The sequence below is a fragment of the Sander lucioperca genome, chromosome 18 (genome assembly GCF_008315115.2).
Source record: "Sander lucioperca isolate FBNREF2018 chromosome 18, SLUC_FBN_1.2, whole genome shotgun sequence".
In the NCBI taxonomy this organism is placed as follows: Eukaryota; Metazoa; Chordata; class Actinopteri; order Perciformes; family Percidae; genus Sander; species Sander lucioperca.
This window is the reverse complement of record NC_050190.1, coordinates 29,400,278-29,427,585: the sequence shown is the minus strand read 5'-3', so window position 1 is coordinate 29,427,585 and position 27,308 is coordinate 29,400,278. Positions and strand designations below refer to the sequence as shown.

The following is a 27,308-nucleotide window of genomic DNA, read 5'->3' as shown; positions in this document are numbered from 1 at the left end:
CTGCCTGGAAGGAGACGTTGGGGGCTTAAAACACAGATAAACGTGAAGAACCACAGTTGTCGCCCATGGAAGTCATGAAAATAACTGTCCTTTTTTTGTCCTTTCCTTCTGTAATAATTCTTACTGTATGAATTATTGTATCTATATATGTACTTCTTATTTATTTGTTTCTTAGGTTGTCTTTTACACACACACACACACACACACAAAACACAGCTGAGTTTTTAAATGTAAAATCAAAGTGAACAAGTTCATCCTTTCTGTGTCAGTCTCTCTCCAGCGTTAGTCACTGTCAGGGCGATTCAGCTTTCTGCATTCTCATTGGTACTCAGCCTCTGAAGCTCCTCCTCCAGCGTGCCTATTTGCTGCAGTAGCTCGTTCCTGTCCTGCTGGGCTCTGAGCGCCGTCTGCTGCTCCAACTCGGCCATCTTCCTCTCGTACCAACGTTCCAACTGAGTCGACACCGTCTCGAAGAAACGCTGAGTCACCTGACAAGAAGGAAACAACTCACTTGAAGTGGTTTGAAGTTTTAATCATCAGCTTGAATTCAGATTTTATTTTTTTCTCAGGAAAATAAGTTCCTAAAGGAATAGTTCCAAAATTTTGGGAAATGCGCTGAGATGAGAAGATTAATATCAGTCTCATGTCCAATGTGTGTTAGAGCTGGGAGGCAATTAGCCTAGCTTAGCATAAAGAGAGCGGGGGGGAATACACCAATGCTCACTTACTAATGCATTGTGTCTCATAAGTTTAATATGTACACAAACAGAAATCCATGGACTATAAGTTGTGGTGTTAGAGGGAGTTATGGGCTGGAAATATTTATTAACGAACAACAGCAAAAACTTCCCAAAGTTGTCACGGTGCGGATGCCAGGTTTGGTGAGGGGTAGGACTGCACAATATATATATATATGTATATATTTTTTTTTTTATCGTCATCGCAATATCAACTGGCGGAATAAACACATTGCAAAGGGCTGCTACATATCGCGAAAGACACTCAGAGATTTTGATGTTGGTTAAAAGAAAGAATCAGTAGAAAACTGCAATTTAAAATTCTTGTTTTAGTGGTGCCTTTTATATTCAATTAAATGTTCAATTTGTTCAATAAAAGAATGTTGGAAATGATTGCTCTTGGGGGGGGGTCTCTGTAAATTATAGAGTGTGGTCTAGACCTATCTGTAAAGTGTCCTGAGATAACTTCTGTTATTATTTGACACTATAAATAAAATTGAAATTGAATTGATTACAATTATATTTGTTTTAAATTCAACAAGCATTTTGTTTGTATTTTAGCAGAATACTGAAAGCAGCAGAAATGCAGAAATGAGTACTCTTTATTCGCTTTACTCTCATATCGAGTTTTAGGCTTTTATAAATGACTTCTATGTTAGAGTTTAGATTCTCGGCCCAAGCCCGAGCCCGACACGAGCCCGACCGGACCTCGGGTCGGGCCGGAGCCTTGATCAAGCAATTTTTTAATTTTTTTTTTATCCATTACCTTATTATCCTATTTGGGTGGGGAGATAGCTATGCCATAATCAGAAATATTATAAATATATATATATAGGCTATATAAAAGTAACAAATGTGTACAAAAGTTAGGCTGCAGTTACAAAATGCAGCCCGTGTCATGCGCGGAGTCTCCTCCTCTCGCACGCATCACACCGGGAGCTTGAAGATGTAAAGAAAAGCTCCAGGAGAATTACCTTTGAGCAAGTGTGGAGGAAAGTCGGAGGTATGGAAGCAGTTTAAACAAGTCGTGGGCAGTGACAACAATATGTTGTTCATCATTGTTTCTTTTTTTTTTTATGTTTCTTCACTTGGATCCACTTGCGATCCGTTCCATTCTAAAACAGCGCAGTTTACAGGCTTCGTCCTTGTTGTATTATTCTAAACAGATTTCTGCAGTTCAAACAACTCTGAATTGTAGTTGAGAACGTCAGTTATAACGGCCCACGTATTAAAAAATTGTCGGGTTTAAATCGGGCTCGGGCTCATAATTACAGTTAATGTGTCGGGCCGGGCCGGGCTCGGACACAACGTACTCGGGCTCGGGCAGGTTCGGGCTTGATTTTTTGGGCCGATCTAAGCTCTATTCTATGTATCTTGTTGTGTCTGTTTTACCTGATTCTTAAAACTTTTTTTATCCGTTGTAATTTAAGTGTTATTGCACATATTATTATAATGTAATTTGCTGAAATACAGGCTGTGCACTCGGCCCCATTGAAAATGAGGGTCTCCCTCAATGGGCCCTGAGTTTTAAATAAAGGTTTGAAATGAAATGTAACTTTATCATCTGTTTATTTATCGCAGGTAATATCGTTATTGAGATATTCAACAACGTTATCGCATCTATTCCTCATATCGTGCAGCCCTAGTTATGTGGGGGGAATCGATTCTTAGATGCATCACCATTTTTACTCGAAGGATTGTGGCTCGATGCAGAAAAGTCACTAATCGGGAATTAACCCGAACTCACCTCCACAGCGTGCTGATTGTTCCTCTCCTGGCTGAATGTGGGCTCAGCGGGGCGGTTGATGAAGAACTCCAGCGTTCTGGCGCCCTCACTGTGTATGCTTACACGCCTGCGCGCACTCATCAGCTCTCCAAAGTGTTTCCTGTCTTGTTCCTGATGTTGGATCAGTCTGGGTCCCTGGGCGCTGATGGTGGACTGGCTGCTGCTGCTGGTGCTGGTGGAGAGGCCCTCCCCACACAGAGGCATCGCTGCTGCTGTGGGACTGTCCTGCACTCCCGTAGGCTGCCAGAGGGGGTCGACAGAGCCCAGCAGGAGGCCTGAGGTGTGGTTGGCAGCAAACAGGGCTGTGTTCTCATAGTCATCTTACGACAGGTGTGGGGTTGGAGAAAAATCAAAGCACCATTTAACACACAATTAATAGAGAGTATGTTAAAAAAGGGAATATTGCTGTATATCCACAGCAAATAAACACAATATACAAATGGAAAGCATTCATTAACCCTCGTGTTTTCCTCGGGTCAAATTTGACCCTGTTTTCAAAGTTTTTTTTATATCAGTAATATGGGTTTCTTTCATCCAAAATTGCCCCAAAATTACATGGATGCATGTATGTTTGTTGTATGGAACCCATGCAACATTATTCACAGGTAAAATTAATAATTACTTTCATAGAATTGTGAATTTTGTTGCTTTATTCAATTTTATAGCTATTTTTATTTTATTTTTAATGGTTTCAAAACAGTATCCTGACTAAACTTTGACATGAACCTCTGTGATCCTCTCAACATCTTCTTATCTTAAGTATTAGTCAAAATAATTCATAATGTCTGCTTTTCTTTAACTAAAAAATGTGGTATAATGTCATTTAAATTAGGTTTATTAACCATGAAATTTGAAAAAAATAAATAAAATGTTGAAATAGTCAAAAAGCATTGCAAAAAGCAAAAACCAGCAGGGGGATGGGGGGGGGGGAGACCCCAAAGAAAGTTCATTTTCAATTTTGACATGGAAAGACAGCAAGTTCAAGGTTGACGGGAAGACAACACCAAGGTTAAGAAGCAGTGAAATATAAAAGTTGAAGTTGAAGTTGAAGTTTTTACACCTGTAGTTTGGTGAACTTTGGTGCGATTGGTGGTGAAGTTGCAACTTTGTTGCATTTTTTCATTTGGTTCGGTTTGCGTTCCCACTGCACTTTGTCAAACGCACCAAACTTTGTAAACAAATGTTACACGGTTGAAACTGTCACTGGTCTATTGGACAGAAAGAAGCATGCAGAAGCATCGTGAATCACTTTTTTTAATCGTCTGAGCCCCATTAGATGGCACACTTGGTTTAAAAAAGGCTCAAGGAATGGCAGTTCAGTGTGCTTTCAACCATTTGTTGAACAGAGAGCGCCATCTAGTGTGCTTTACAAGGCTTTATTAGGCCATCAGGCCATGAGGTTGCTAAACCAAAATCATGGCTGCCAATTAAGATCTGGATCATAGGAAATCATTAAACATGTTTCTTTTCCATGGCTGTTGTGTCTTCATCTTTGTCCTATATGTGTAATTGTTGTCTAGCTCTGTGTGTATTTGTATTTTTAGTTCTTCTTTTAAGCGGAGCTGCTCGGAAACGCAAACTGAATTACGGTGCGAACTGACAATAAAGTTGTATCGTATCCAGGGCTTTAAATTGGTATCCACCAATTGCCGGTAGAAATGAACTTTGGCGGGTAACATTGCAAAGTTATTAGCCAATTTGGCCGGTAATGAAAGCAGCAAACAACATTGCGTCTGTTTGAATTGGCCAGCTGCAGACATGTTGCCAGATTGGTCTGTTTTCTGCCAAGACATTTGGGTGGTTTTGTGTGTGTTTGGCTTGGAAACGTAATCTTTATCTGGCAGCACTGCTCGTAGTACTTATCCTACATTTCCCATGAACACCATGTCGTAATGTGTTGTACAACCGTTGGCTACGTGTCTAGCATGCAGTATTGATTAAAGTAAATAATTAAGTTATTAAAATTTGTTGAAATTAGTACAAATTTGGCTAGTGGAAAATCTTAAAATTTAAAGCACCGATCGTATCGTATCTCTACTGAATGACCCATTGAAATGGCCTCTATTGTCAGCATTGTAGAAGCTGTTCTTGGACATACCTGGGGACCTGTCCACTTTCATTTCAAAGTATGTCCTGCTCCCCATCTGCTCCGTCTCTGGGCCTCCCAGACTGTAGGTAGAGTTAGATGGCAGGATGTTGACGTAGGTAGCCAGTGAAGTGCTGCTGTCTCCAGACACCACCGACAGCAGGGGGAGCGACTCCGGGTCAGCGTCTGCCACCGACTGCTCCACAGACTGGGAGGGGAGGAGTTTGTAATACTGGGCTTTGGCTGGGACGTGGACGTCCATGTCCTTCAACTGGGACAGACACCACCTCTTCAGTTCATGACTCACTGCCGCCTGCTTGAGATAAGAAACAAGCTGCTGTATGAACAAACCTTCCCTACTCATTAGACCTTAGCAGCTGGTATGTCTCACTTTCATTGGTCTCCAATATAGAGTGCAAAACATGACGAGAATACAGTTGAACTTCCATATCTGTCTTCTTTCTTAAAATACTCACTTTATTCTCAGAATGTCTGACTTCATTCTCGGAATTGTGCGATTAATTTCAAATTACAGTTTATTTTTAATTTCCAGATCGGTCTACTATGGAGTGTAAAATATGACATAACATCTCTTCTGACTTAAAGGTGGGAAACAACATCAAACTTTGAGCTAGAAAGCTAAACGCTGAAAATGGCAACTTTCAAAGACAATTTGGATCGTGCAACAAGGCAGGCCTGCTTGTTTTTTTTCGGGGAATGACTGTAAAGATTTACAAAGAATATGTTTACACGTTTATTCTCTAGCTGGGACGTTTTGGTACCGATTGGTGGGATTGCTGTGGACGAAGTACACACGGCGATACACTGGTAGGAGCAAATTATGTTTAACCATGTATCAGCTAATTAAAATAGTTCACGTTACTGTATTGTGTCAACAGTTAATTTAATATTGTATGTGACGTTTTCTTTTGTGGGGTGCAAATCTTCCACCAAAACAACTTTCTTCCCGAGACTATTTTACAGAGCCAGCGTTGCTGCGTCCAGAGCTTAGCGCCACCCAAGACGATTTTGATCGGTTTAAAGAAATGCAAACAACCCAGAGCGTTTTTTTTTCTCCTATCCCAGAATGCATCTGTGGTGTAGCCAGACCTTGGTGGTGATGGCAATGCGAGACTTGACTGTAGCTGATACCTGTGTCATCAGGGCTTCCTCTCTTCCCTGGGCAGCTCTCTGCTTGATCTCGTAAACCATGTTCTTCCTCTCTGCTGCTGCTCTTTCCTGATTCAGCATGTCCAACACTTTAATCTGCCAGGCAAAAGTGGACAAAGATCTAACAATGAAGTAAGTATGTAATGATTTTTGGAACTTTGTGGAATGACAATTGTCAGTTTTACCAAGAAATGTACCCATGATCTATGTATGTATCCTTGGTGTTTGAAGAGTCATAATTTAAAATGAAAGTCAAAACAAATTCTATCTCCTTTTTTTTTTCTTCAGTGTTATTGCTCCCCCCTCCCCCTTCAGCAGGCGTGAATTTTCACTGTTAACTGACAATGTTTGATCCTCCTTTTGAAAAAAAATTGAAATACATACACAATAGTATTACAGTTTACGCTTTCCTTACAAAAATCATTTCAACTTTTCTGTTGACATTAGAAATAAATATAAGCAACCAGCAGTTTTACTCAAGAAATTGGTATCAAACTTTAAAAACCAAAATGAACTGAACCATTAGTTTAAGACACTGAAGGTGTAAAGTAATCGTAGTCTATATTGACGACGTTTCGTTTCCGGGATTGTTCCGGTGCAGCCAGATGTTCTGCCGGATGTCCGTTACCTTCCTCTTTCTTTGTGTTTGCGTTCTTAACTGCGGTGGATTTCTGAGGACTATGGTTAACTGCTCCTCATATCTCTGCAGGGTAAATCCAGACAGCTAGCTAGACTATCTGTCCAATCTGAGTTTTCTGTTGCACGACTAAAACTACTTTTGAACGTACACGTTCCACCAAAACAAGTTCCTTCCAGAGGCTGTTTTGCAGAGGCACTGTTGCTCCGTCCGACGCTTAGCGCTGCCCAAGACAATTGTGATTGGTTTAAAGAAATGCCAATAAACCAGAGCACGTTTTTCTCCCATCCCAGAATGCTGTGTGGACTAGCCAGACCCTCCTCCGCAGCGCCGTGGAGGAAGGTCTGGCAATGCGAGACTACAGTTAACGTAACTGAAGTCATGATCTGTAAGCAGAGACCTGGTGTCTGTTCCTGTGGTCCATTTTGCCCAGTTTACTGTTGACCTGTTCCTGGACGTTGAGGATGTGCAGCCTCATCTCCTCCTGCGTGGCTTTCAGTTGGCCCTCCAGCTTCTTGAGCAGGGGCTTACAGTGGCATCCATCGGCTGGGGCCTAAAGACAATGGTCACAAGTCACAAACTGCACACTCAGTAGCAGGAAGGAACCCATAGAGTACCCTTAAGGGGAGACACCCCAGGTGAATAGGAAAAAACATTAACTAATAGATATCACCATGAAAAGATAATTACTGACATTAAGACAAATAGATATTTTTATTACAAATGTTTGGACATTTTATGTTTAAATATGCAAACGAGGCATTAGCCAATGCTAACTTTTGGTGGATTTAGGAGAAACAGACAGGCGCGAAAAGACAAAGGTAAAATAAACATCTTAACATGTATTTTAGATGTTTTTTTTTCTCTCCAATAGTCTGAAAGAAGACATGCTATAGAAGAAGAATTGCCCAAAACCTCAAAATTGAAAAATGCTGGGTTTGCCTGTAGTTTCTCCCCTTAATGGTCGTTTATTGCAGATGTGATCAACATAGCTCAACATGTTAAGTTTTAGCATCAAAATGTTCTCAATCTTGCTCCAAACTCTGTGGTGTTGATAAGTTCTATGACTATTTTACCCTCAAGACTGTCCTCCCCCCAAAAAACTCTCCCATAATCTGTTCAAGCAGCACTTACGACCTACTGTGTATTTACGTTTTATGTGATGGCGCCCTCTAGTGGCTGTAGTAATTATGACGAGAGCAAAGAAGGAAATAAAGTGACGAAATATAAGAGCGCCGAATTTCCTTGTATAAGGAGGACAGACACAGGACTTTTACCCAGGAGAGCGAGTAAACGCAAGTTTTTTTAAACGTAACGAACGTCACATTCAGCGTCACGTGCGTAACCTTCAGGAAGTGAAGTCACATCTGATTTTAACCCAAACCACCATCTTTTTCAAAACTTAACAAAGTAGTGTTTGTGCCTAAACATAAACAAACTGCGACCGTTTCACACCGTAAAGACGTGGTTAAAAATCATGACCTTTACGTTCAAAACCGCAACTGATGTTATCTGGTTTAGATATGAGGTCGTATTTCTGCCATTGATAGGGGCGCTAACTTATTAAAACGCTCCTGTAGGTCGTATTAGAGGGTAGGGACAAATTATCCACATCGTCGTATGGTTTGGAGAAACATCACAGACATCACTCGTCAGTTACCTGTCTAATGTTGCCATCCTTGTCACGGTACAGTGTGTAAAGCTGATAGAATTTGTCATTCTGAGCTGAATCTTCACCATCGTCCCAGAGCAGATTCTTCTTAACATGGATCTCATTCTTGCCTTTTCTCAGATCATTTTGATTTGAAGCCTGTAAAGGAGTAAAAGTAACATACTGTTAGTAAATACTGCAAAATGTGTTCATGAACAGTGATAAAAAGGATACTACCATTTGTTTTCATATGATACGCAGAGACGTACCAACTTGCCAACCAACCAACTTGCCAAAAGTAGCCACAACGAAGTACAAGTCAGAACTGAACAGGATTGTGGGAAACAAGGACTGCCAGGTGTCCCACTGAGTCATGTAAAAGGAGGTAAGAAAAAGTCCAGACCTTTGAAAACTGTTAGGCTATGTGTATGTCATTAGGAGACTGTCTTCCCCCCCAAAAAGCTCCTATAGGTTGTTTGTTCAAGCAACAGTTGTGTCTTAGTCTATATCGACTACCTTTCATTTACAGGATACTTCTGGTGCTGCCGGAGGTTCCGTCGGATGGCTCTCATTTTTGCCTGGATGTCTTTGTGTTGTCATTCTAAACTCTGGTGGATTTGTGAGGACTATGGTTAACTGCTCCTCAGATCTCTGCAGGGTAAATCCAGACAGCTAGCTAGACTATCTGTCCAATCTGAGTTTTCTGTTGCACGACTAAAACAACTTTTGAACGTACACACGTTCCACCAAAACAAGTTCCTTCCCGAGGCCATTTTGTAGAGGCACCGAGGCTCCGTCTGGCACTAAGCAGATTGTGATTGGTTTAAAGAAATGCCAATAAATCAGAGCACATTTTTCTCGAAATGCTGTGTGGACTAGTCAGACCTTCCTCCGCAGCGCTGTGGAGTAAGCTCTGGCAATGCAAGACTAATAAAACAGTAACTGTAAAAAGTGCTTTATTTATCCGTGAACACCACTATAACCTCCAGTTCTGGATGTCACATAAGCCATCCACTGTGGACCAGCTGAGGATGACAGTCCTGATGTCTCTGTCGTTGACCTACCGGTTCCTTGCCTCTCCTCCTCTTCCGGTGGATGTAGTGGCTGCTGATGGCGGCTGGGCTTTTGTGGTAATGCTGCTGCTGCTGGTGAGGACGCACCTTAAAGGCTGTTCTGCTCTCCGTTTGTTCACTGCTGGGGGATTCCTCCGTCACAGAACTGCTGTCCTGCTCAGCGTTAAATACAAAATCAAAACTGCAGTCAATGAAGCAACGACAGGAAATGCTAGTTTCATTTTTTTAATCTCTGAATTGATTTAACATGACTAACTCAACTGACTAACCCAAGATGTTGGGTCTGGGAACATTGCCATTGGCAGGGCTCAATCCGAGGGGCGGGATAAACGGATGTCTTTCAAATTCCCTCTGCACGCAATAGGATAACGCTACAACCAAACAGAGCAACGAAGAAGGTAGCAGAGCTAGTTGATAGATTAAACTTTTGCCGTATCCGGTCGGCAAAACTCCGAACACAAGAATGACTTCAGTGCCGTTCTTTGTTCCTCCAAGTCTTCCAGAGTCACGGCCAAAGCTGATTCCAAAGACCGCTGTCCGCCAGCAGCAGCAGCCATCTTCTTTGTTTTCAAGTAGCAGGGAATTCACTCGGAACCGTCGCAACTCTGCTGTCATTATGTTAAGCCCGCCCACCAACTCTATACACGATGTGATTGGCCCGGCTAGTGTTTGGCTTTTCCAGCTCGCAATCCAACGGAGAGTTGCTAGACCCCTTGGCTGCAAATTACATTTGCTGCCAATAGGGTGCGTCTAGATTTCTAGGCCACAGGAGACCCCCACATGCAGTGGTTGTGGTTCCCAACCTGGGGGGCGCCAAAGACAACACATTCCCACTCCCAGCGCGTCAAGAGAGACGCCAGATCGTGGCTGGAATGTGTCAAGCAAAATGAAACGAAACCAGGAAACGGAGACTATGGGAGACTACTTTTTTCTTAGATACAAGTAGGGGGGCTTCAAGGAAAAAAGGTTTGGAACCACTGCTATAAATAATAGCTGTTTCTGGTATTTTCTTACTTTGTTTGGTAGAATTTCTACTCTAGGGTCGGACTGGGTCCTGCGCTCAGCTGTCACTCTTTCTCTTTGTTTCCTGATTGTTCTTCCTCGCATGAAGCGATGTACCTGAGGACAATTACAAAATATGCTATGGTTACATTACTACATTTTATTATGTGTATGTGTGTAAAGAATAAGCCTAAAAATTACACATTTCTCCAATGCTATTAAAAACAATGATTATGATAGATATGATGCTCACAGTAAAGATTGCTACAATTCAGATTCTCGACACTGTACACCCTAATGTTTTGGTTTAAAGTATTTCATTCTCTAAAAAAGAATATGAATGTATAAAACATGGATTTTAGACCCTTTTTAGGGGGGCTCAAGCTCAATATTAAAAAAGTAAAAAAAAAAAAAATAGTTTTAATCAGGTTTGGTGCTTCAAGTTAGAGGACAAATAATTATAGGTTCAAAGAGCTTAAAAACAGGTTTAATATCCTGTGTCGCTGTCGCCAATGCTATGCACCTGCAACCCAGTCAAGGAAAGGGTTAACAGAAACGTAGTGTTGGCCAATCAGAGGAGGTTGTGCCAGACTCCCGCCTTTGGCTGAGTCTCTATCTGATCTGTCAGAGGGAGAGCAGGAGTAGGTTGTGAAGTTTAACGTTGGTAGTCCCCAGAGAAGAAGTTGGTCATTTCATGGCGCAGATTAGAACCCAAATTGAAACGTAAGCAACTAAAATTGCTGAATGTTAGAACGTTGTGTCACATTGGTCGTTATTACTGAGATTTATGAAGTGTCAGGTTTAGTTCCATCATATTGTTAATAGTGTCAAAAAACGTTAGCTGATGTTCAGTAGCTAGCTCAGAGATTATCTGCTAATGAAATTACTGAATTAACAGGGGGGGTTAACACTTTTGTATGCACTGTATCCGTGTCACATTCTCATTAGGGGCTGAGCCCCCCTAAAGGTCTGTTCCTAGAATAGCCCCTGGTATAAAATGTATGTTGTAAGTTGATAATGCAGATACAAACCTGAGGAGCTCTGGCCAGGAGATGTGCCATATCTTTGTGGTTGTTATCTCTGGCTTTGTCCAGGGCTGTTTTACCTGCCTGGAAGTCAACAGCGTATCATAAAAACCTTTCATATGACCCAGAGAAAAACAGTGAGGTAGGGTAATATTCACCTTGTATTCTACGGTCGAAATGAAGGTGCTATATAGGGGCCCATTTTACACACAAAGTTTAGTTTACCCACCATGAGAAGTAAGTCTTAGCCTGTGATTGATAACGGTTGGATGCTTTCCTTTGTGGCTCTAAAACAGCTTTTCAATGTTTGAAAAATAACATTGATGATGTCAGCAGGAACAGAACGCCTGCATTAAAAAGTGGAGGTGTGGGGTTTGAAATAAGCAGGCATTTAGGAGGCAGATATGGTATAATGAAAGATAGAATCAAATTGCAGTATGGGGCGGCAAATTGACAAAATGAATGTCCCCAAGAAAGATTAGATCAGGGACACAACTGCATTATTATTATTAAAATGACAGATCAAGTGCTTTTGGTGTTTTAGCCATGAGAAGCACTATAACAGGTTCAAATGTTCAACATTGAAAGGGCCTTAGAAATATTTTGACAAATTTCAGAGAGATGAAAAATGTGAAACTGTGTCACCATAGTACTGTGGCCAGTAGCTCGCATGAACTTTGTATTATCGCACCACTTGTTACTGTGTCTGGAAATAATGTGATAATTTAAATTTAAAAAAACGATAACAGTTGGATATTTGGTGATATCAGGATAATATAATTGTGAATCAGCTTGTAGATGGAACTTACATTGTTTCTGATTTTCCCATCAGTCCCCGCCTCCAGTAAGAGCTGAACTGTCTTCTTATGGTTCAGAGCCGCAGCCACGTGGAGAGCGGTGTCCCCTGCCTATAGGCAAACACAGAAACATAGACAGTTCAGTATGTATGTGTATGTTCTCGCGCCTTTCATCTGCATGTACGGCAGTACACAGAAAATCTGCAAACTTTCCCTTAAGTAACCTGCTAACGCTAGCGGTAGCTAGATAGCCTGGTTAGCGGCTTAGCAGGATGCTGAACAAGACATTGTAGGTGAACAAAGTGATTTTTAGGCGGACAAAATGTTCCAATTATCAAAGTTTTAGAGAAAAACACGGAAAACACCCCAAAACAAGTTTACGGCTATATCAATGTCCACAGTGTTAGCATGGTTAGCATTGCTAAGCCTCCGTCCTGATTGACAGGTCCTAAAGCATCCCCTGCTTTATCGTCTATTTTAAAATGAATTGGACCAAAATTTACAAAATGAATGTAACGCTGTGTTGGAGAAGACTTGAAACTAGTGATTGAGACCATAAACTCATTATGAAAATGTTTACTGAGGTAATAAATCAAGTGAGAAGTAGGCTCATTTTCTCCTAGACTTCTATAGATACAGACTTTTTGGAGCCAGTGGAGTCGCCCCCTGCTGGAAGTTAGAGATAATGCAGGTTTAAGGCACATGGCGCCACTTTTCAGACCCCAAAACTTTGTCCATTATTTGTACAGTTTATGGTGTCATATTTGCTGTGAAAGGTCTCGCAATAGCCTATTATATTGATAATACTGACATATCATACCTGGTTTCTCTCTTTCACAGAGCACGGGGAACTCAGCAGGATTTTTACCACGGTCAGGTTGTTGTAGCGAGCAGCCATATGCAAACAGGTGTCGCCCCTCTGGAACCAAAATACGGTTCTTAGCTTAATGTTATATCATGATACCATTGTGAAACTATTTCTTACTGTTCAACACTCAATCAGTCCTTCCAGAAAAATGCTGAGTTTTTTTGTGATTGTTGCGGGCAATAATCCTTGATTATGCGGCACGTTTTCTTGGAATGGGTGGAATATGCAGGATATTTATGCAATTTTATGTGAAGAAATTGCGGGAACTTGCAAAAACTGCGGTTTCAACATGGCTTCATCGCGGGGTTTGCAGCTTTTCATTGATGTTCATGTCACGTTACGTCACTTCATAACGTTCCCATGGCAACAGGGGAAAATGGCTGCTCTGTGTAAACACGTTTTTCTGGAGGGACTGCTCAATGTGTGGTGTTGTAGTGACATAGGGAAGAGTCTACTAATTTTTAAATCACGTATTAGTCTCTCACATTGTTCTTGGTGTCTGGTGTGGATCCTCCGAGCAGCAGAAGGCGAGCGGTCGGAGCATGTGCGTTCTGACAGGCCAGGTGGAGTGCTGTGTTTCCTGCCTGGATCAACATAGCACAGTTACTACAGAGTTAGTCTGGATCAACGGAAGTACATTTTCAGGATTATTGCCTTGCCGTGTCCCTCTCCTTCCGCTCTATGCGTGTTTTCGTTATCAAAATCTCTTAGCTTCGGGAAACAACAACAAACTTCGAGCTAGTAAGCTACACGTTGAAAATGGCAAGTTTTGAAGAAAATATGGATCGTGCATAACAAGGCAGGTCTGCTTGGTTCTTTCAGGGAATGATTGTAAAGATTTACAAAGAATATGTTTACCGCATTTACTCTCTAACTGGGACGTTTTAGGACAATATAGTAAAGACGAAGTACACACGGCAATACACTGGCTAGAGCAAATGAGGTTTACCCATGTATCAGCTAATTTAAATAGCTCTCGTTACTGTATTGTGTGAACAGTTAACTTAATTTAATATTGTGTGTGGCGTTTTCTTTTGTTAGGTGCAAATGTTCCACCAAAACAAGTTCCTTCCCGAGACTATTTTGCAGAGCCACTGTCGCTGCATCCAGAGCTTAGCGCCACCCAAGACGAATGTGATTGGTCTAAAGAATTGCCAACACCCTAGAGACTGTGTTTAAGCCAGACTTTACTCCACAGCGCTGTGGAGATAGGTCAGGCAATGCACAACTATGTTCTGTGAAGCACTTTGTAACTGTTCTTTTGAAGCAGCTCTATCAGCTGTGGAAGGCAACAAGATGTGGATGAAAGTTTCATTATTATCTATTAGGATAATAATAATAATAATTATCCTACCTTGTTTCTGATGTGTACATCAGCTCCTGACTTGACCAGCAGTTTGACACAGTGAGAGAAACCGTGCCAGGATGCCTCATGCAGCGCAGTGTTGCCGTCCTCAAACACATATCGAACAAAGTATTCCCATCACAAACTATTATCAGTTTATTTAACCACACCAATCGAGAATGTATTAATGTTAAAAGTTTCCTGTAGGTGTGTGAGAGAGTTGTGTCCAGCACTCACTCTGTCCTGCAGGTCCACAGCGCAGCCGCCCTGGATCAGAGCGGCCGTGACATCACTGTTCCCCACCATGGCCGCTCGGTGCAGGCCCGTCTGCTGACCCGGGCTCTGGCATGGGGATGAAGGCTCGTGGACCAGTGCCTGTTCACTCATCACTGCTGCCTGACACACACACTTTCATGCATGTAGGCCTGCGTACCTGTACTGTATATGTGTGCATAAACAGATTCTGTACTTTACAACACTTGCATGTATATCACACAATCGTTAAAGCAACAGAAGAGGATTTCAGCTGAATGACAACAAACAACACAATAACATTATCATTATCAGTTATATCGTCCTATTCGCAGTTAGAAGTTAGCTAGAAGTAACAAGAGATCACATACCACACCATTTATATCCTCACTTCACTGGCTTCCTATCAAATTTCATTTTAAAGTACTGGTGCTAACTTTTAGAGCCCAGCATTAACTCCCCAGTATATCACTGACCTCCACCAACCTTATATGCAAAATCGGGCTCTTAGATCATCTAAGCTACGTTAACAGGATGTCACTCGACCGCGCTTTTCAAGCTCTAGCCAATCAAATCTTTGGAACACTCTCCCCTTATCATTGCAATTCCTTGACTCCTGTGACGCTTTTATGAAACAGCAGATTTTTTTTTTAATTCAGCCAGGCTTTCAGTTGGCCTATCCGAATAGCTAATATCTATTATTTGTCCTCTGCCCTTATTTATCTGCTGCTGCTGTGATTTTAACAGTGTTTGGTGTTTTAAGCCCCCAACGCCGTCTTCCAGGCAGCGCTGCCTGGAAGGCACTAGGATTAGGCAATGATTAGGGTTAGGGTTAGGTTTGGGTTAAAACACAACGCCCAGGATGGGCGCTGCGAGGGGCACGGGCACAAAGGGACCACTGGTGTGAATAAAACACTTAAAAACCTCTTTAAAAAAACAAGTTTGGTAATATAAAAGCTGTTTAAAAGAAAGCCAGATATTAAAAGCAGGTTAAAAGAAGGTTAAAAGAACCACTGGATAGGCTGCATAGCGGGAGAATGAAATAAAAGGGTTAGGGTTAGGTGCCTTGAAGTTGACGTTGGGGTCTTAAAACACTATCGAGCAATTTTACCCTCTCAGTCCTGTGCTGTGTATTGTTGCTCTCTACCTTTTTTATGGCCTTTAATTGATAGGAGAGCTTGAAGACAGAAAAGGGGAGAGAGAGAGGGTGGGTCGCCATGCAGCAAAGGGCCACGGGTCAGAATCGAACCCGAGCCGCTGCCATGGACTCAGCCTACACGGGTTGATGGGGGGGGGGGGGGTACACCCTACTTGGTGAGCTAGAGGTGCTTTTACTGTTACGCACTTTGTGATTTTATATCTGTGGAAGGTGCTGCATAAGTATTGCCACGGAAAATATTGCGATTCTGTGCTGTATGAATTTCTTCCCCCACCCTTACTGTTGACCTGAATTGTCATGCTGACGGTCCTGCTCCTTTAATGTTAAGCATCTGACCCAAATGACAAAGGATTTCATGTCAGTGCTGCGTTTGAGCTGACAGATTATGCTCTATGTCAAGGGTCAACCTTTAATCTTTGTTGGCGATTATGAACAGTTTTGAATCCAAAGCTTGTGAACACTGAAACACTTGGGCTCATAATTCCCTCTTACTCTGTTCTCCACACTAATCTCAGGAGGAATGATTTGAGATTACAGCAAGCAAAACCTGTTTCAATGTTCATATGGCCCCCTGATTATTGATTTTAGAATTGAAAATATGTGAAGATATCCTGTAAGACACAAACATGAGAATGCAACCCTGTCTCAGGGTTTTGCCTGATATGCTTTTGAGGAAACACACTGTTAGTGGTTAGGTTTAGGCTACCCTGGAAATCCAGAGTTCTCACGAGAGTACAATTTGAATTTGCTCAGCGAGTCACTCTGGCATTGAGTAATGATGCTCATTAACTATGCCCTTGTAGCTGAGCTGCACCAATCACATCGGTGTATCTGATATAGGCGGGCCAGAGGCGAGCGAAACAGATGATGACAGTTTAATCTACCAGTTAGCTCCGCTGGTAGCTAAGAGTTTAATCTACCAGTTAGCTCAGCTAGTAGCTAAGCGTATGGGGCTCTGGATACATCACCCCGTGTATTGTTGTGATTGGTCGTAGTGTTATCCAATTGTGTGCAGTGAGATTTTCAAATGCATGCTTGGTGCCGCCCCTCGAGTTGGGCCATTTTCATTACTCGATTCAAAGACCCTATCTTTCAGATTTGGGTCTGGATTTCCAGGCTAGGTTTAGGCAGTCAACTACTTTAATTAAGGTTAGTGAAAGATTGTGGATTTGGGTAAACATTGAAAAAGTCAACATGTCATTTTTTTTGCCATTCAAATCACACCAGCTTTCCCTAATCTTAACCAGTTTTGGAAATGCTTAGTAACATTTATGAACTTTGCAAATATTCTTTCTTTTAAAAGTTGTTCTCCTTATGCTGATCAAAAATGTAATCTGTGCACATTATGTTTCTTTTAAAACCATTTCCTGTTGCAAATGAGTTTTATATACAGTAAACATCATTTTTAGGTGGTAGGGTTAGAGATAGCTATCAATCTTCTCATTTCAGTTTCAGAAAGAAGGGACATTAGGAATAATCTGCCAACACGTTGTTCTACAGTATTTAATATTAAGTTATTCCATATTGTAAAACCATAGTAAGTTTTGATACATAGCCAATCCTGAATCACCTTAAGTAAAGTTTGAATTGCGACATTAGAAGCATAAAGCAAGCAAGAATAGTATAAGAAATGGAGGATGTCTAAAGGCTAGCACATTATCTAACACATTATATACTCCTTACACATGAAAAAATTCAGTATTTGCTGCTGTTAAAAGTATTTCTCCAATGTCCTTATTGATATTTCCACATTGTTCGAATGTCTAACACAAAACAGGTGCATTGTCTTGTATTGTCCATATGTTTTACCTCATGCTCCAGAGCCTGCAGACTTCTGTTCATGCCTGGTGTAGCAAGAAAAAGGAGCATCCATGCAAAATCCAAACAAGCCTTTCAAAGAATCGCTAGCTGTGTTTGTGGTTTTTAAGAGGATGATGCTGCTGCCGCAACAACAGCAGCAGCAGCAGCAGAGTGGCTACTCAGTGTGAAGATGTGCTGAGAGGGTGCCAGCTGTTGTAGTGCATTACAGCTTAGAAAGAGAGAGAGAGAGAGGCAAAGAGGGATGGAGGGAGAGCGAGAGAGAGAGAGAGAGAGAGTGTAACATACATCTACATTAATAGCTTTAACCCTTCATCTACGTGTGTGTTCTTATCATGTAAGAACACACACGCACACACACTGTGTCTTTGGTGAATCTTTCTGAAAGGCTTTCCGTGTGGATTAGGATCAACACACTCAGATCAAACCTGCTTGGCTAAGCTTTTGTTGGTGCACATGATAAAAATAGATAGAGAAAAAATAATCTCCAGTTAAATTGAAATCAAGTAAGGTCATAATATAACGAAAAGCTGGGTTACATACTGTGTAGTTCTTATCAAACATGAAGATCATCAGAGGTTTTATAACATGACAAGCTGGTAGACATTCACTATCATGTACAGGGCCTGACACGGACTACTTGTCATGCTCAAAATTCTACACTTTTTCACACATTCGCTTAGATGTAAACCAACATGTGACTCTAACACCTACGGTTTGGATGACTTGGTCTGGACCATAACAGAGTGACTTATTAACTTATGAATGTCTGTGTAGCACTTTAATGAATGTCTTTCAGAAGAGAAAGATTGTCTGGATTTTTTGAAATGCTGAAACAAAAGACACTTTACACTTAGGAGGAGATGTAATTCAGTGTCAACATTAAAATTCATTCAAGCAACCTCCATTACAAATTTTACAAAAAAATTAAAGAGGGAACATTAAAAGTTTGATTTGTTTTTATTGCACAAATATGACATCAAATAATAGAAGAAAAAAAACCATAAAATACAACTGTGCAGGAGAGGAAAGAAACCCTGCTGAGATTCCCCTAAACTGTGGACAGACTAGTCATTTATTTTATTGGATTTAAAAAAAAAAAGCAGCAGAGATCTGAGAAAAGATTCACAGTATTATACAGCATGGTAAACGCTACATATGATGGTAGAAAAGTTGAAATAAAATAGCTGTAAAATATAGAAAACAATACTTAGCTTTGTGTAAACATTATTTACACACAGTAGCAATAAAAAGAACAACGTATTATCATTAAGGGGTTTGCATATTATCCTATGAAATATCTGCAACTGGCGGTATTTATTCACCGAGGGCCAATTGAGAGCAAGCTCTTATTTCCAATGACGCCCTGATTACATGCAATATAAAATGACAATATATATAGAAATTACTGAACATAGTTCATATATGATATACAGTTGCAATACACAGTACACACACAAAACAATTACAGAATGTTAAACAACTCAAAGTGCACATCTACATTCAGAATACATAGTCTCATGAAGAAGACATTTAAAGTGATTATATGGAATCAGGCTGTTTAATTTCATTAGAATATGCAGGTAATTCCATTTATATGGAGGATAATACCCAAATGCAGTTTTGCCTAATTCTGTCCTACCAAATGGAATATTTAAGACCAAGGAATCACTAGTGCGAGTGCTATAGTGATACGATTTAAATTCAGCAAGCTTGTTAAACATATAGGCAAGGCTTTGTAAATAAATAAAGTGCATCATGAGAAGTACAGCCAACACGTTGATAAAGGAGACAGTGGTAGGTACTGAATCCGTCACCAGATATAAATCTAAGGGCAGAGTGATGAACTGCATCAAGTGGCTTTGTAGAGGAAGCTGCATGCATATAAATGACATCCCCGTAATCTAAAACTGATAGAAACATAGTTAGAACAATCAGTTTCCTACAACTTTGGGTGAGGCAAGATTTATTTCTATGAAAGAATGCCAATTTTGGCTTTAATTTCTTCACAAGCTCAGTTATGTGTGGTTTAAAAGACAGCTTATCATCCAGCCAAATACTTTAAACTGGACACTTTTTCAATTTGTGTCCCATCAGTGGCTCTTTTAGTATTCACAGTAGACACATTTCTTGTAAATGTCATAGTTTGCTAAGTTTAGGCACCAAAAGAACTTGTCAGGATATGAAAAAAGTTTTTGGTTTGGGTTCATACACCGGTCATCTTAAGTAGTATTTCAGGGACAGGAACATCCGTTTCCCAGGTGAAAGTCTTCTATTTTCCCACCTTAACTTTCCCCCAGCTTGAAAGTTATGTTTTGTAGCCTCAAGTGGCAATAATGTTCATATTAACGGCCATGATAAATTTAAAGTGGAGCTGTGTCCAAAATCATTCCCTATTTGCTGCATGGTTCACCATATTTACGTTGGACCATTGTATTGAAGTGTCCGAAATCTCAGTGTGAACATCCGCAATGCAATTCTTCACTTTTGATCATTATGAAAAATGACATGTTGTCCTTACAACTTTCCAATAATGACACAAAACAATTGTGATTTCTAAAGTTTCAAATGTGTCACTGTAGATAATGATGAATGAGGACTAAACACAGTTCTGTGATTAATGGATTCAGTGCTAAATAACAGCAAAACCTGACGTTCACAGTTGAAATTAAATATGTTTGTCTTTCTACAATTTCAAATACCCTGCTCCATTCCTCAATTAACTATCAAAGTGGCCCCTCATTTTGATTAGCAAAGTACTCTGGATCATAGTGCCTATGATCCCTTAACATAACGCCCATCTCCCACCGGTCCTGTAATTCTCTGTTTTGCTCTGTACCCCGCAAGAATGAATAAATAACATTCTGCAAAGTTGAGGACGCAACACTCTCCATGATCCTGGTAAACCGCTCCACCAGCTGTGGATCAGCTGTTGAAGGAGGACTGGGCTTCATTTTCACTGCAAGGAAAATTGGAATCACAATTAGGACACGTAGTGAAGAATTGTGACCAACTAAACTTGCTCTCTGGTGGACAAAGTATGTAATGGTGACACTGTTTCCAAAACCCAACCTGACCCCAATAATCACCTCCCTGAAAAGTGATACGGAGAGAAGGAAAAGAAAGAAAAAGAAATTATATTGATAGAAGAAAGGTGAAACTGAAACGTTTATGTGAAAGATTCTGGTTCATTAGCTGAGGGTATGAATGACACTGCAGACTGGAGTCTCTGTTAACAGTGACACCCAGAGTAACAGCGGACTCATAAATGGGTCCAACACATCTGTTGTATGAATTTACCTCAACAATTTTTGGGCTTTTCTGTTCTGACATTTCTTGTTATATCGACTCACCGATATAATCGGCTGATTAATGTCGCTGTAGGGAATTTACTAAAGTCTAAAAACAGAAATATTGAGTCTTACCACATTTAAGCAGACATATCATTACACATGATATAATAGTGACTGTCAACACAATGCCGATGACTCCAACGATTACTGTCAGCATTTTCCAAATGGCTCTCCAGTGGTAAAGAAGGGTTCTGCCATCAAGAGTAGTCCCATCTGAAAGAAAAGAAGAACATGAAAACCCATTCTGACCACTCTGTTTAAAACTACGGTTAGGAACAATCAGACGTCAAAAATCAGGATCAGTGTACCATGGAGGTATCCAATTCTGAACACCAATACCAACTAAAACTTCACTTTCACTTTCAGCTTGGAAATGTTATTTAGATTTTTAAACAATATAAACCAAAATATTACAACCATGTTTTGTTAACCTCAAAAAAGGTCTCACCCCAAAAGACAGTGGTGTTGTGACTTCCTGTTTGTACTGTGCAGCCATATGTGTCGTCGGGGTTCTGGGAGATCTCAGCTGTCAGTCGGAGGATCACAGATCCGTCTTCAGCAGGCATCGGTCCAGTTACGATGATCCATCTGGCCCTGGAAGCCCCATTTCCAATCAGATGCACCGAGCTCACTGATTTGTCAGTACTCATCACATGACACCTCAGCAGTGCCTGGTCTGTGTCAACAATGGGCTTGGCAAATACACGTAGCTCTGCAGAGAAGTAAATGATATATTAAGTATCAAAGATTGTGATCATCTGGATCAAAGGAAGTACATTTCCAGTACACTGGGTAAACCCAGCCCGATCTGCCGGCGATTTGATTTGGCCCTGCAGCTCATTCTGGAAACCTGTACGTACTTTTGTTACAAATTTGCGGGGACCAATCACAAACTAGCTTATCCACCTGGCGCGCTATTGGCGGGTTGAACACGATGACGATAGAGAAGCGACCAAGCAGCTTCTTGTTTACATTCAACATGGCGGCCACCAAAGCGCAGCGACCCATTGGTGCCGCTGTCGCTGCTACGTCACCCGGATCGTTGGTCTGATTGGTTGAAGGACTATCCAATTGCGTACAGAGTCATTTGAACTATGCCCGTTGATCACGCCTCTTGTGCAGTAGAAAATACACAGCAGACTCCCCAGACTAATGTTCAATCTTAAAAGATTGAGCTTGGTCTGGTGTAGCCTGGTCTCACAGAATTCCGTGAAATGATCACAAACTGTTAACACCGCATTATGTGGTGGTGGCACGGAATGTGTGAAAATTCCTTCATGAAAAACAATGCCAATGTAAAGTCAATGAGAAGATGACGTAGCATTAAGAGCGACTACGGTAGCGAGTAGTATGAAAGCCTGAAAATCCGCATAGAGAGGTTGGCTGGGGGGATGGATGGGTCAAACAACACAGGACTTTCACCCAGGAGACCGGGGATCGTGTCCCGCGTGTCACATTTCCTAAACCCAACCGTTGCTTTCTTCTTTTCCTGAACCCAACCATCACGTTCTTCTTTTCCTTTTCCTAAACCCAACCGTCCCGTTCTTCTTTTCCTAAACCCAACTGTCCCGTTGTTGTCCCGTGTGTCATGGAAACGTAAGCCCACCCACGACCTTTTCCCTAACTTAAGGGGCCGTGTTCATTTCACAGAATTCTTTCGTGGGCCCATCGTGGAATTTTCGGCGATTCCGTGAAACTGCCACCGACTTTGAGTTAAGGGGCCGTGTTCATTTCAGGGAATTCTGTGAAATCAGGTTGTCTGGTGATAGCCAGACTACATTTCCAGGATAATTGCCCCACATCGCATCACCTTCCACTCTCTGTGTGTTGCCGTTCTAAAAACTCCCTACACTTCGGGAAACAACAACAAACAACAACAAATGTGTGTGTGTGTGTGTGTGTGTGTGTGTGTGTGTGTGTGTGTGTGTGTGTGTGTGTGTGTGTGTGTGTGTGTGTGTGTGTGTGTGTAATGTTTCAGCTCTCACCTGTTTCCTGCTGTATTGGTCTTAATTTAATTCCCTGGATCATCTGTGGACATTTCTCTCTAATGAAGTGTCTATAGGCATAATTCATTAATGTATTCTTGTTCCAGCGTTGTTCCACTGGTATTGCAGAGGGAGACTGGGACGTCCATCTCTGAGATTCAGGGTCAAAGGTTATGAAGTCCATCCCATCTACTGCCCAGGCTTCAAAAGCAAACACCATCCCATTGGCTGACAGGATGCAGCCTCGCCGCCGCTGTACAACATCTGTACAGGAAGACAGCAAGATTAACTTCTGGTTTTGGGTCAGGCAGCCCTTATCAACATGTCACAAAAAACAAACATTATAAAAACTTACACGCTGTGCTGTTCATAAATCTTGGAATCTCGTAGAGAGACGCTATGATATTATGACTCGATTCATCACAGTTTTCAGGTAACTTTTGGGACTCCAGGGTAGGTTTGAGTTGTTCTCTTTTAGTCACGGTGTCACAGTAAGAGATGGGAACTCCATCAAATACAGTTAGTTGTTCAACTAAAGGTCGATCTCCAGGCTGCACACGTCCTGTAGACAAGAACTTCAGAGAGTGGAAACCTGAAAAAGAAATACATTTAAAGGGTCAAAACTCACACTCTGGGTTTATGGGCCCATCTTTATGTCATATGCAAATTATAATACCCTCGTACACACAGTTATTGACTGCCACTGGCACGATATAAGTCCTTGCGCAATAATTAAACAAGTACAGGCAGCTGAGAAAACAAAACATAGGAGAGAGAAGGAATGGCACCTGACTCGATCTAAGCAGCAAGCGTACAGACAAGCCTTTTTTCTTCAAAGGCTTAAGCTAATTTTGTTGTGTTCTTATGTGTTGGTTGTTGTTGTTGTTGTTGTTGTTGTTGTTGTTGTGGGCGAGTTTTAATACTGTGAAATTTGATTGGTGTCCTTTACTGCTGTGTTAGTGTTTTTATACTCCAGTGTCCAGTGATAGAGATGTTATTCTTTGTTTTCTGCCCAGGGACTACGGATGAAAATTAGATTACAGCTAACTCTGGCACTGCTAAGGAACTGTGCATTGTCCCTGTCCAATAAATACAAAAAGTTTAAAAACTATAATTACAGAATCTGTTTTAAACAGTTTTTACTTCAGGCTGCTCTGAGGACAGTCCACCACTGGATTATATTGTGAGACAGGAACAGGACATTAGTGGTGTTATCTAATATAATGATGTAGCGGGCAGATTGTAAAGTCAAACTTGGTCTAATAATGTAACTCATTTCAAACAAATCCGTGTGATCTTTACATCTCCCAAGTTATTTATTATTTATCTATTTATTACTGAGGCTGCTAATCTATTGGGAATGTGCAATACCTTATCTGTTATTATTCAACAGCCTTTTTATACAATTTTAATTGTTTTTAAGTGTTTGTTTTGATTGTTGTGCTTTTTTAATACTCAGGGAGTACCCATGTAATTCTGTGGTAATACTGTTGGACAGTGGTGTAATGACAATGGCTCCAAATAGTTGCACAATAGCTGTCTATCAAGTAAAATAATCTTTACTGAGTGACTAAGTGACTTTACGGGTTTGACGAGCCATGTTGCCCATTACATGCTTAAGATGCGTTTTAAAATGTCTTAAGGAATAGTTCTAAAGCTGTTTATTCGACACAATAATATGCAGGTTGAACTAAGCTGTTGTCTTCCGTCTTCGTATCCAGGGGTCGTGATACGAACATCACAGCAGTCAGGATACTTCTACTATCGACAGTATTTGTTCCTGTGTATGTTTATACACTGTTGGAACTGTGCCATTAGCTTTCTGGTTTACATGTTGATGTTTAGAAATCAGGCCAAACGGGACGCCTGGATAGTTCATCTGGCAGTGCATGCGCCCAATGTACTAAGGCTCAGTCCTTGTTGCAGCGGCCGCAAGTTCAACTCCGACCTGCGGTCCTTTGCTGCATTTCATTCCCCTTCTCTCTCCCCTTTTACATCATTAGCTCTCCTATATAACAAAGGCCTAAAACGCCCAAAATATAATCTTAAAAGAAAGAAAGAAATGAGGCCATAAAAGTTACTACTATGCATGTAAACACACTAGTGCATTTTCAAAACTACTCAACTAATTAGATATGTCATCCACAAATACATTTAATGCATACATTTACCCATCCACTTCAATCAAGTGCTACACCTTATGCCAAATGACATGCACATGAAACAGGATTCAAGTTATTGCAGTAAAGTTGTTTCCTTTTAATGATCATATAGCAAGCTATTCACGTTATCAGAAGTCTGATGCAATTTTGACTGAAGTAAAAGTCCTGCTTTTAAAATGTAAAGGTCCTACTCTGAGATCGACGACAACTTCAGCCATCAGAAAAATGCAAATGAAATGTAATGGAGTAGAAGTAGATTAAATTCATTACTTGAGTACCTATACAATACTTAGTCATGTTTTACCTCAACTTAACTTAAAAATGGAAGAAATTGTTGAGTTTGTTCCTGTCAACAAATGACAACACCAACTTCGGCTTGGTGTTGTGCAGTCTTTGTTCTGCTGCTGCAGTTCTGTCTGAACACATTGCGTCTGATAATTCAGCAGTAGGACAGATGAAATGTTACTTACCACACGTAATAGTTGACATCAGTAAACATGGAATCAAAAGTTGAATCCACTTCATCTTGAAGCATTATCATCAAGAGTATAAGCAGCAATCCTTTAGAGTGGCTGTGTTTCAAAAGCTAACCCTGCTACACTGACAAACTGGATGAACAAGTCTGACACGTAGAGTACACAGCTCACATGTTGCAACCTACTAACAAGTTGGCATGGGGAAAATCCAAACATGTTGTCTAATTACTCAGTTGTAGCAGAAACATTATTATGAGCTGTTTAACTGTGTTAAAACTAACTCATTTACAGTGGGTAACATTGATAGTAATGAATATGTGACTGTTTTCCCTCAAGAAATATATGATGCAATTATGATGCTAAAAGATAATAAGGCATGTGGAATGGATATGATATCTGCTGAGCATTTAAAACTTGCGAGTAGAAAACTCTGTCCTCTAATTGCTATTTGTTTTACTGGGTTGTTAGTCCATAGTATTCTACCTGATTCTATTTTATCTGTCACATTAGTGCCAGTTTGGTTATTATTATTATTATTATTATTATTATTATTATTATTATTATTATTATTAATATGTCCTATCAGAAATCTGAACAGGATAATACGGTCCATGCACAATTAAGTTGCCCTGCAGGTCCTACAGTCAGGCTCACACAGTCTGTCAAACACTTTGGTTCAGAACATCTTTAAAAAGCACCTGTCAGTGGGCCTTGAACTTTGCCTTGGATATTAACAGTCTCCAGCAGACGGAAGATGTCTCTCTATGAATTGTATAATTGTATAACTACACTGAAAAACACGACATAACTGTAGATGTTGGAGTTTGTGAAATAAAAAAAAAGGATGGAATCTGTGATTCTAACACAATGTTTTTGACAGACAGTTTAAACAGCCGTGCCTCGACCACTTTGTTGTTATACGAAACAGTTCTATAAAATAACCAAACGGTTAATGTCTACCATAATATCTACCTCTAATTTAAGCATTCATGTGTAGTATTATTTAGACTCCGGCTGCTTTAAGTTGAGAAAGCAAGTTAATAGTTTAGAAAATCTGTAAACCTGGAGACATTTTTATCATTAATGATCTTAACAGTCATCTCGCACACACATAGCGTGGATCTTTTTAAAAGTACCAACTAATAATTTGTTGAATCACACACTGTAAATTTGTTGAGAAAAAAAGGGTTGGTGTTTTGGAAGAGTGAATGTGCAGCAGACTAAATTCCATGTCAGTCTGCCTGCTGCTAGTGTCATTATCTGCAAACCTGTTTAGTTTCACTCTTCATCTGTAGAATCATATATGAAATGGCTCTGTCCCTTCTCTGTTTAACAAAGAAGTGCCAAACTATCTTTGTCACTAAGTTTGATATTACACGGTGTGCTTAAGTGTTCTTTTTTAGCCCTGGGCCTTAAAGATCAAAAATTAGGTTATTTAAGGTTTTTGAGGGGCCTTTGGTACTTCTTCAGGAATCAAGATTAACTTTATTGTCTTTCATACTATTCACAGGGTAGTGTTACGCTGGGAACAGAACAGACTCAAACGCAGAGCTCATAAAAAGGTTTATTGAAAATAAGAGGAGTGGGGAGGCGGACGCCAGGAACAGGGAAGCAGCTATGGGGAGGATGGAGAGACTTGAGAGCGAGGATACTTAGGGGAGCGCGGGGGAGCCATAACCGAGGCACGAAGGGAGAGACACTGGGGCAGGAGAGCCGGGGAAGCGTGGAGAGGCAGGATACTCAGGGGAGCACAGGGGAGCCGTAACCGAGGAGCCGAGGGAGAGACACTGGGGCTGGAGAGCAGGGAAAGCGAGGAGAGGCTGGTTGGGGACAGAGACGGAGGCGGGTTGAAGCAGGATGCCGTGGGAGGGGGTCCGAGAGGTGAAGCCAGCTGACTGGAGATGACAGGCGGAGATGGAGATGATG

The 27,308-nt window shown here is 40.9% G+C and overlaps 2 protein-coding genes across 6 annotated transcripts in view; both read right to left on the bottom strand.

Annotated features, from left to right (window-relative positions):
* Positions 1–188: 188 nt before the first annotated feature.
* Positions 189–17,619, bottom strand: ankrd6a (ankyrin repeat domain 6a). 3 transcript variants are annotated; one of them, XM_031321454.2, is made up of 15 exons: positions 17,398–17,619; positions 14,415–14,615; positions 14,187–14,285; positions 13,318–13,416; positions 12,785–12,883; positions 11,977–12,075; positions 11,174–11,251; positions 10,155–10,259; positions 9,132–9,293; positions 8,077–8,226; positions 6,817–6,969; positions 5,762–5,875; positions 4,622–4,925; positions 2,485–2,843; positions 189–488 (listed from the first exon to the last, which is right to left on the bottom strand). In XM_031321454.2, exons 2-15 carry the CDS (start codon positions 14,562–14,564, stop codon positions 303–305), a joined length of 2,157 nt encoding a protein of 718 aa, XP_031177314.1. In that variant the 5' UTR covers positions 14,565–14,615; positions 17,398–17,619; the 3' UTR covers positions 189–302. The 3 variants fall into 3 exon arrangements, with proteins under 3 accessions (XP_031177314.1, XP_031177315.1, XP_035850881.1); XM_031321455.2 differs by having other exon boundaries at positions 4,622–4,922; XM_035994988.1 differs by having other exon boundaries at positions 9,228–9,293.
* Positions 17,620–18,347: 728 nt separating this feature from the next.
* LOC116065808 overlaps positions 18,348–27,308 on the bottom strand; it is a 28,577-nt gene continuing 19,616 nt past the window's right edge. For all 3 annotated transcript variants that reach the window (XM_035994991.1, XM_035994990.1, XM_035994989.1), the window contains exons 4-8: positions 23,100–23,336; positions 22,745–23,008; positions 21,208–21,471; positions 20,832–20,972; positions 18,348–20,365 (exon numbers count right to left, since the gene is read on the bottom strand). In XM_035994991.1, coding sequence (XP_035850884.1) covers positions 20,133–20,365; positions 20,832–20,972; positions 21,208–21,471; positions 22,745–23,008; positions 23,100–23,336 — 1,139 coding nt within the window. In that variant the 3' untranslated portion in view covers positions 18,348–20,132. The remainder of the gene's footprint in view (positions 20,366–20,831; positions 20,973–21,207; positions 21,472–22,744; positions 23,009–23,099; positions 23,337–27,308) is intronic.

Coding starts and splice junctions, on each gene's coding strand:
- ankrd6a (XM_031321454.2), bottom strand. CDS start 14,564: ATGAGTGAACAGGCACTGGTCCACGAGCCTTCATCCCCATGCCAGAGC. Junction 11,252..11,976: donor ATGGGAAAATCAGAAACAAT/GTAAGTTCCATC, acceptor GTTGACTTCCAG/GCAGGTAAAACAGCCCTGGA. Junction 8,227..9,131: donor GGAGGAGAGGCAAGGAACCG/GTAGGTCAACGA, acceptor ACTCCTTTACAG/GCTTCAAATCAAAATGATCT.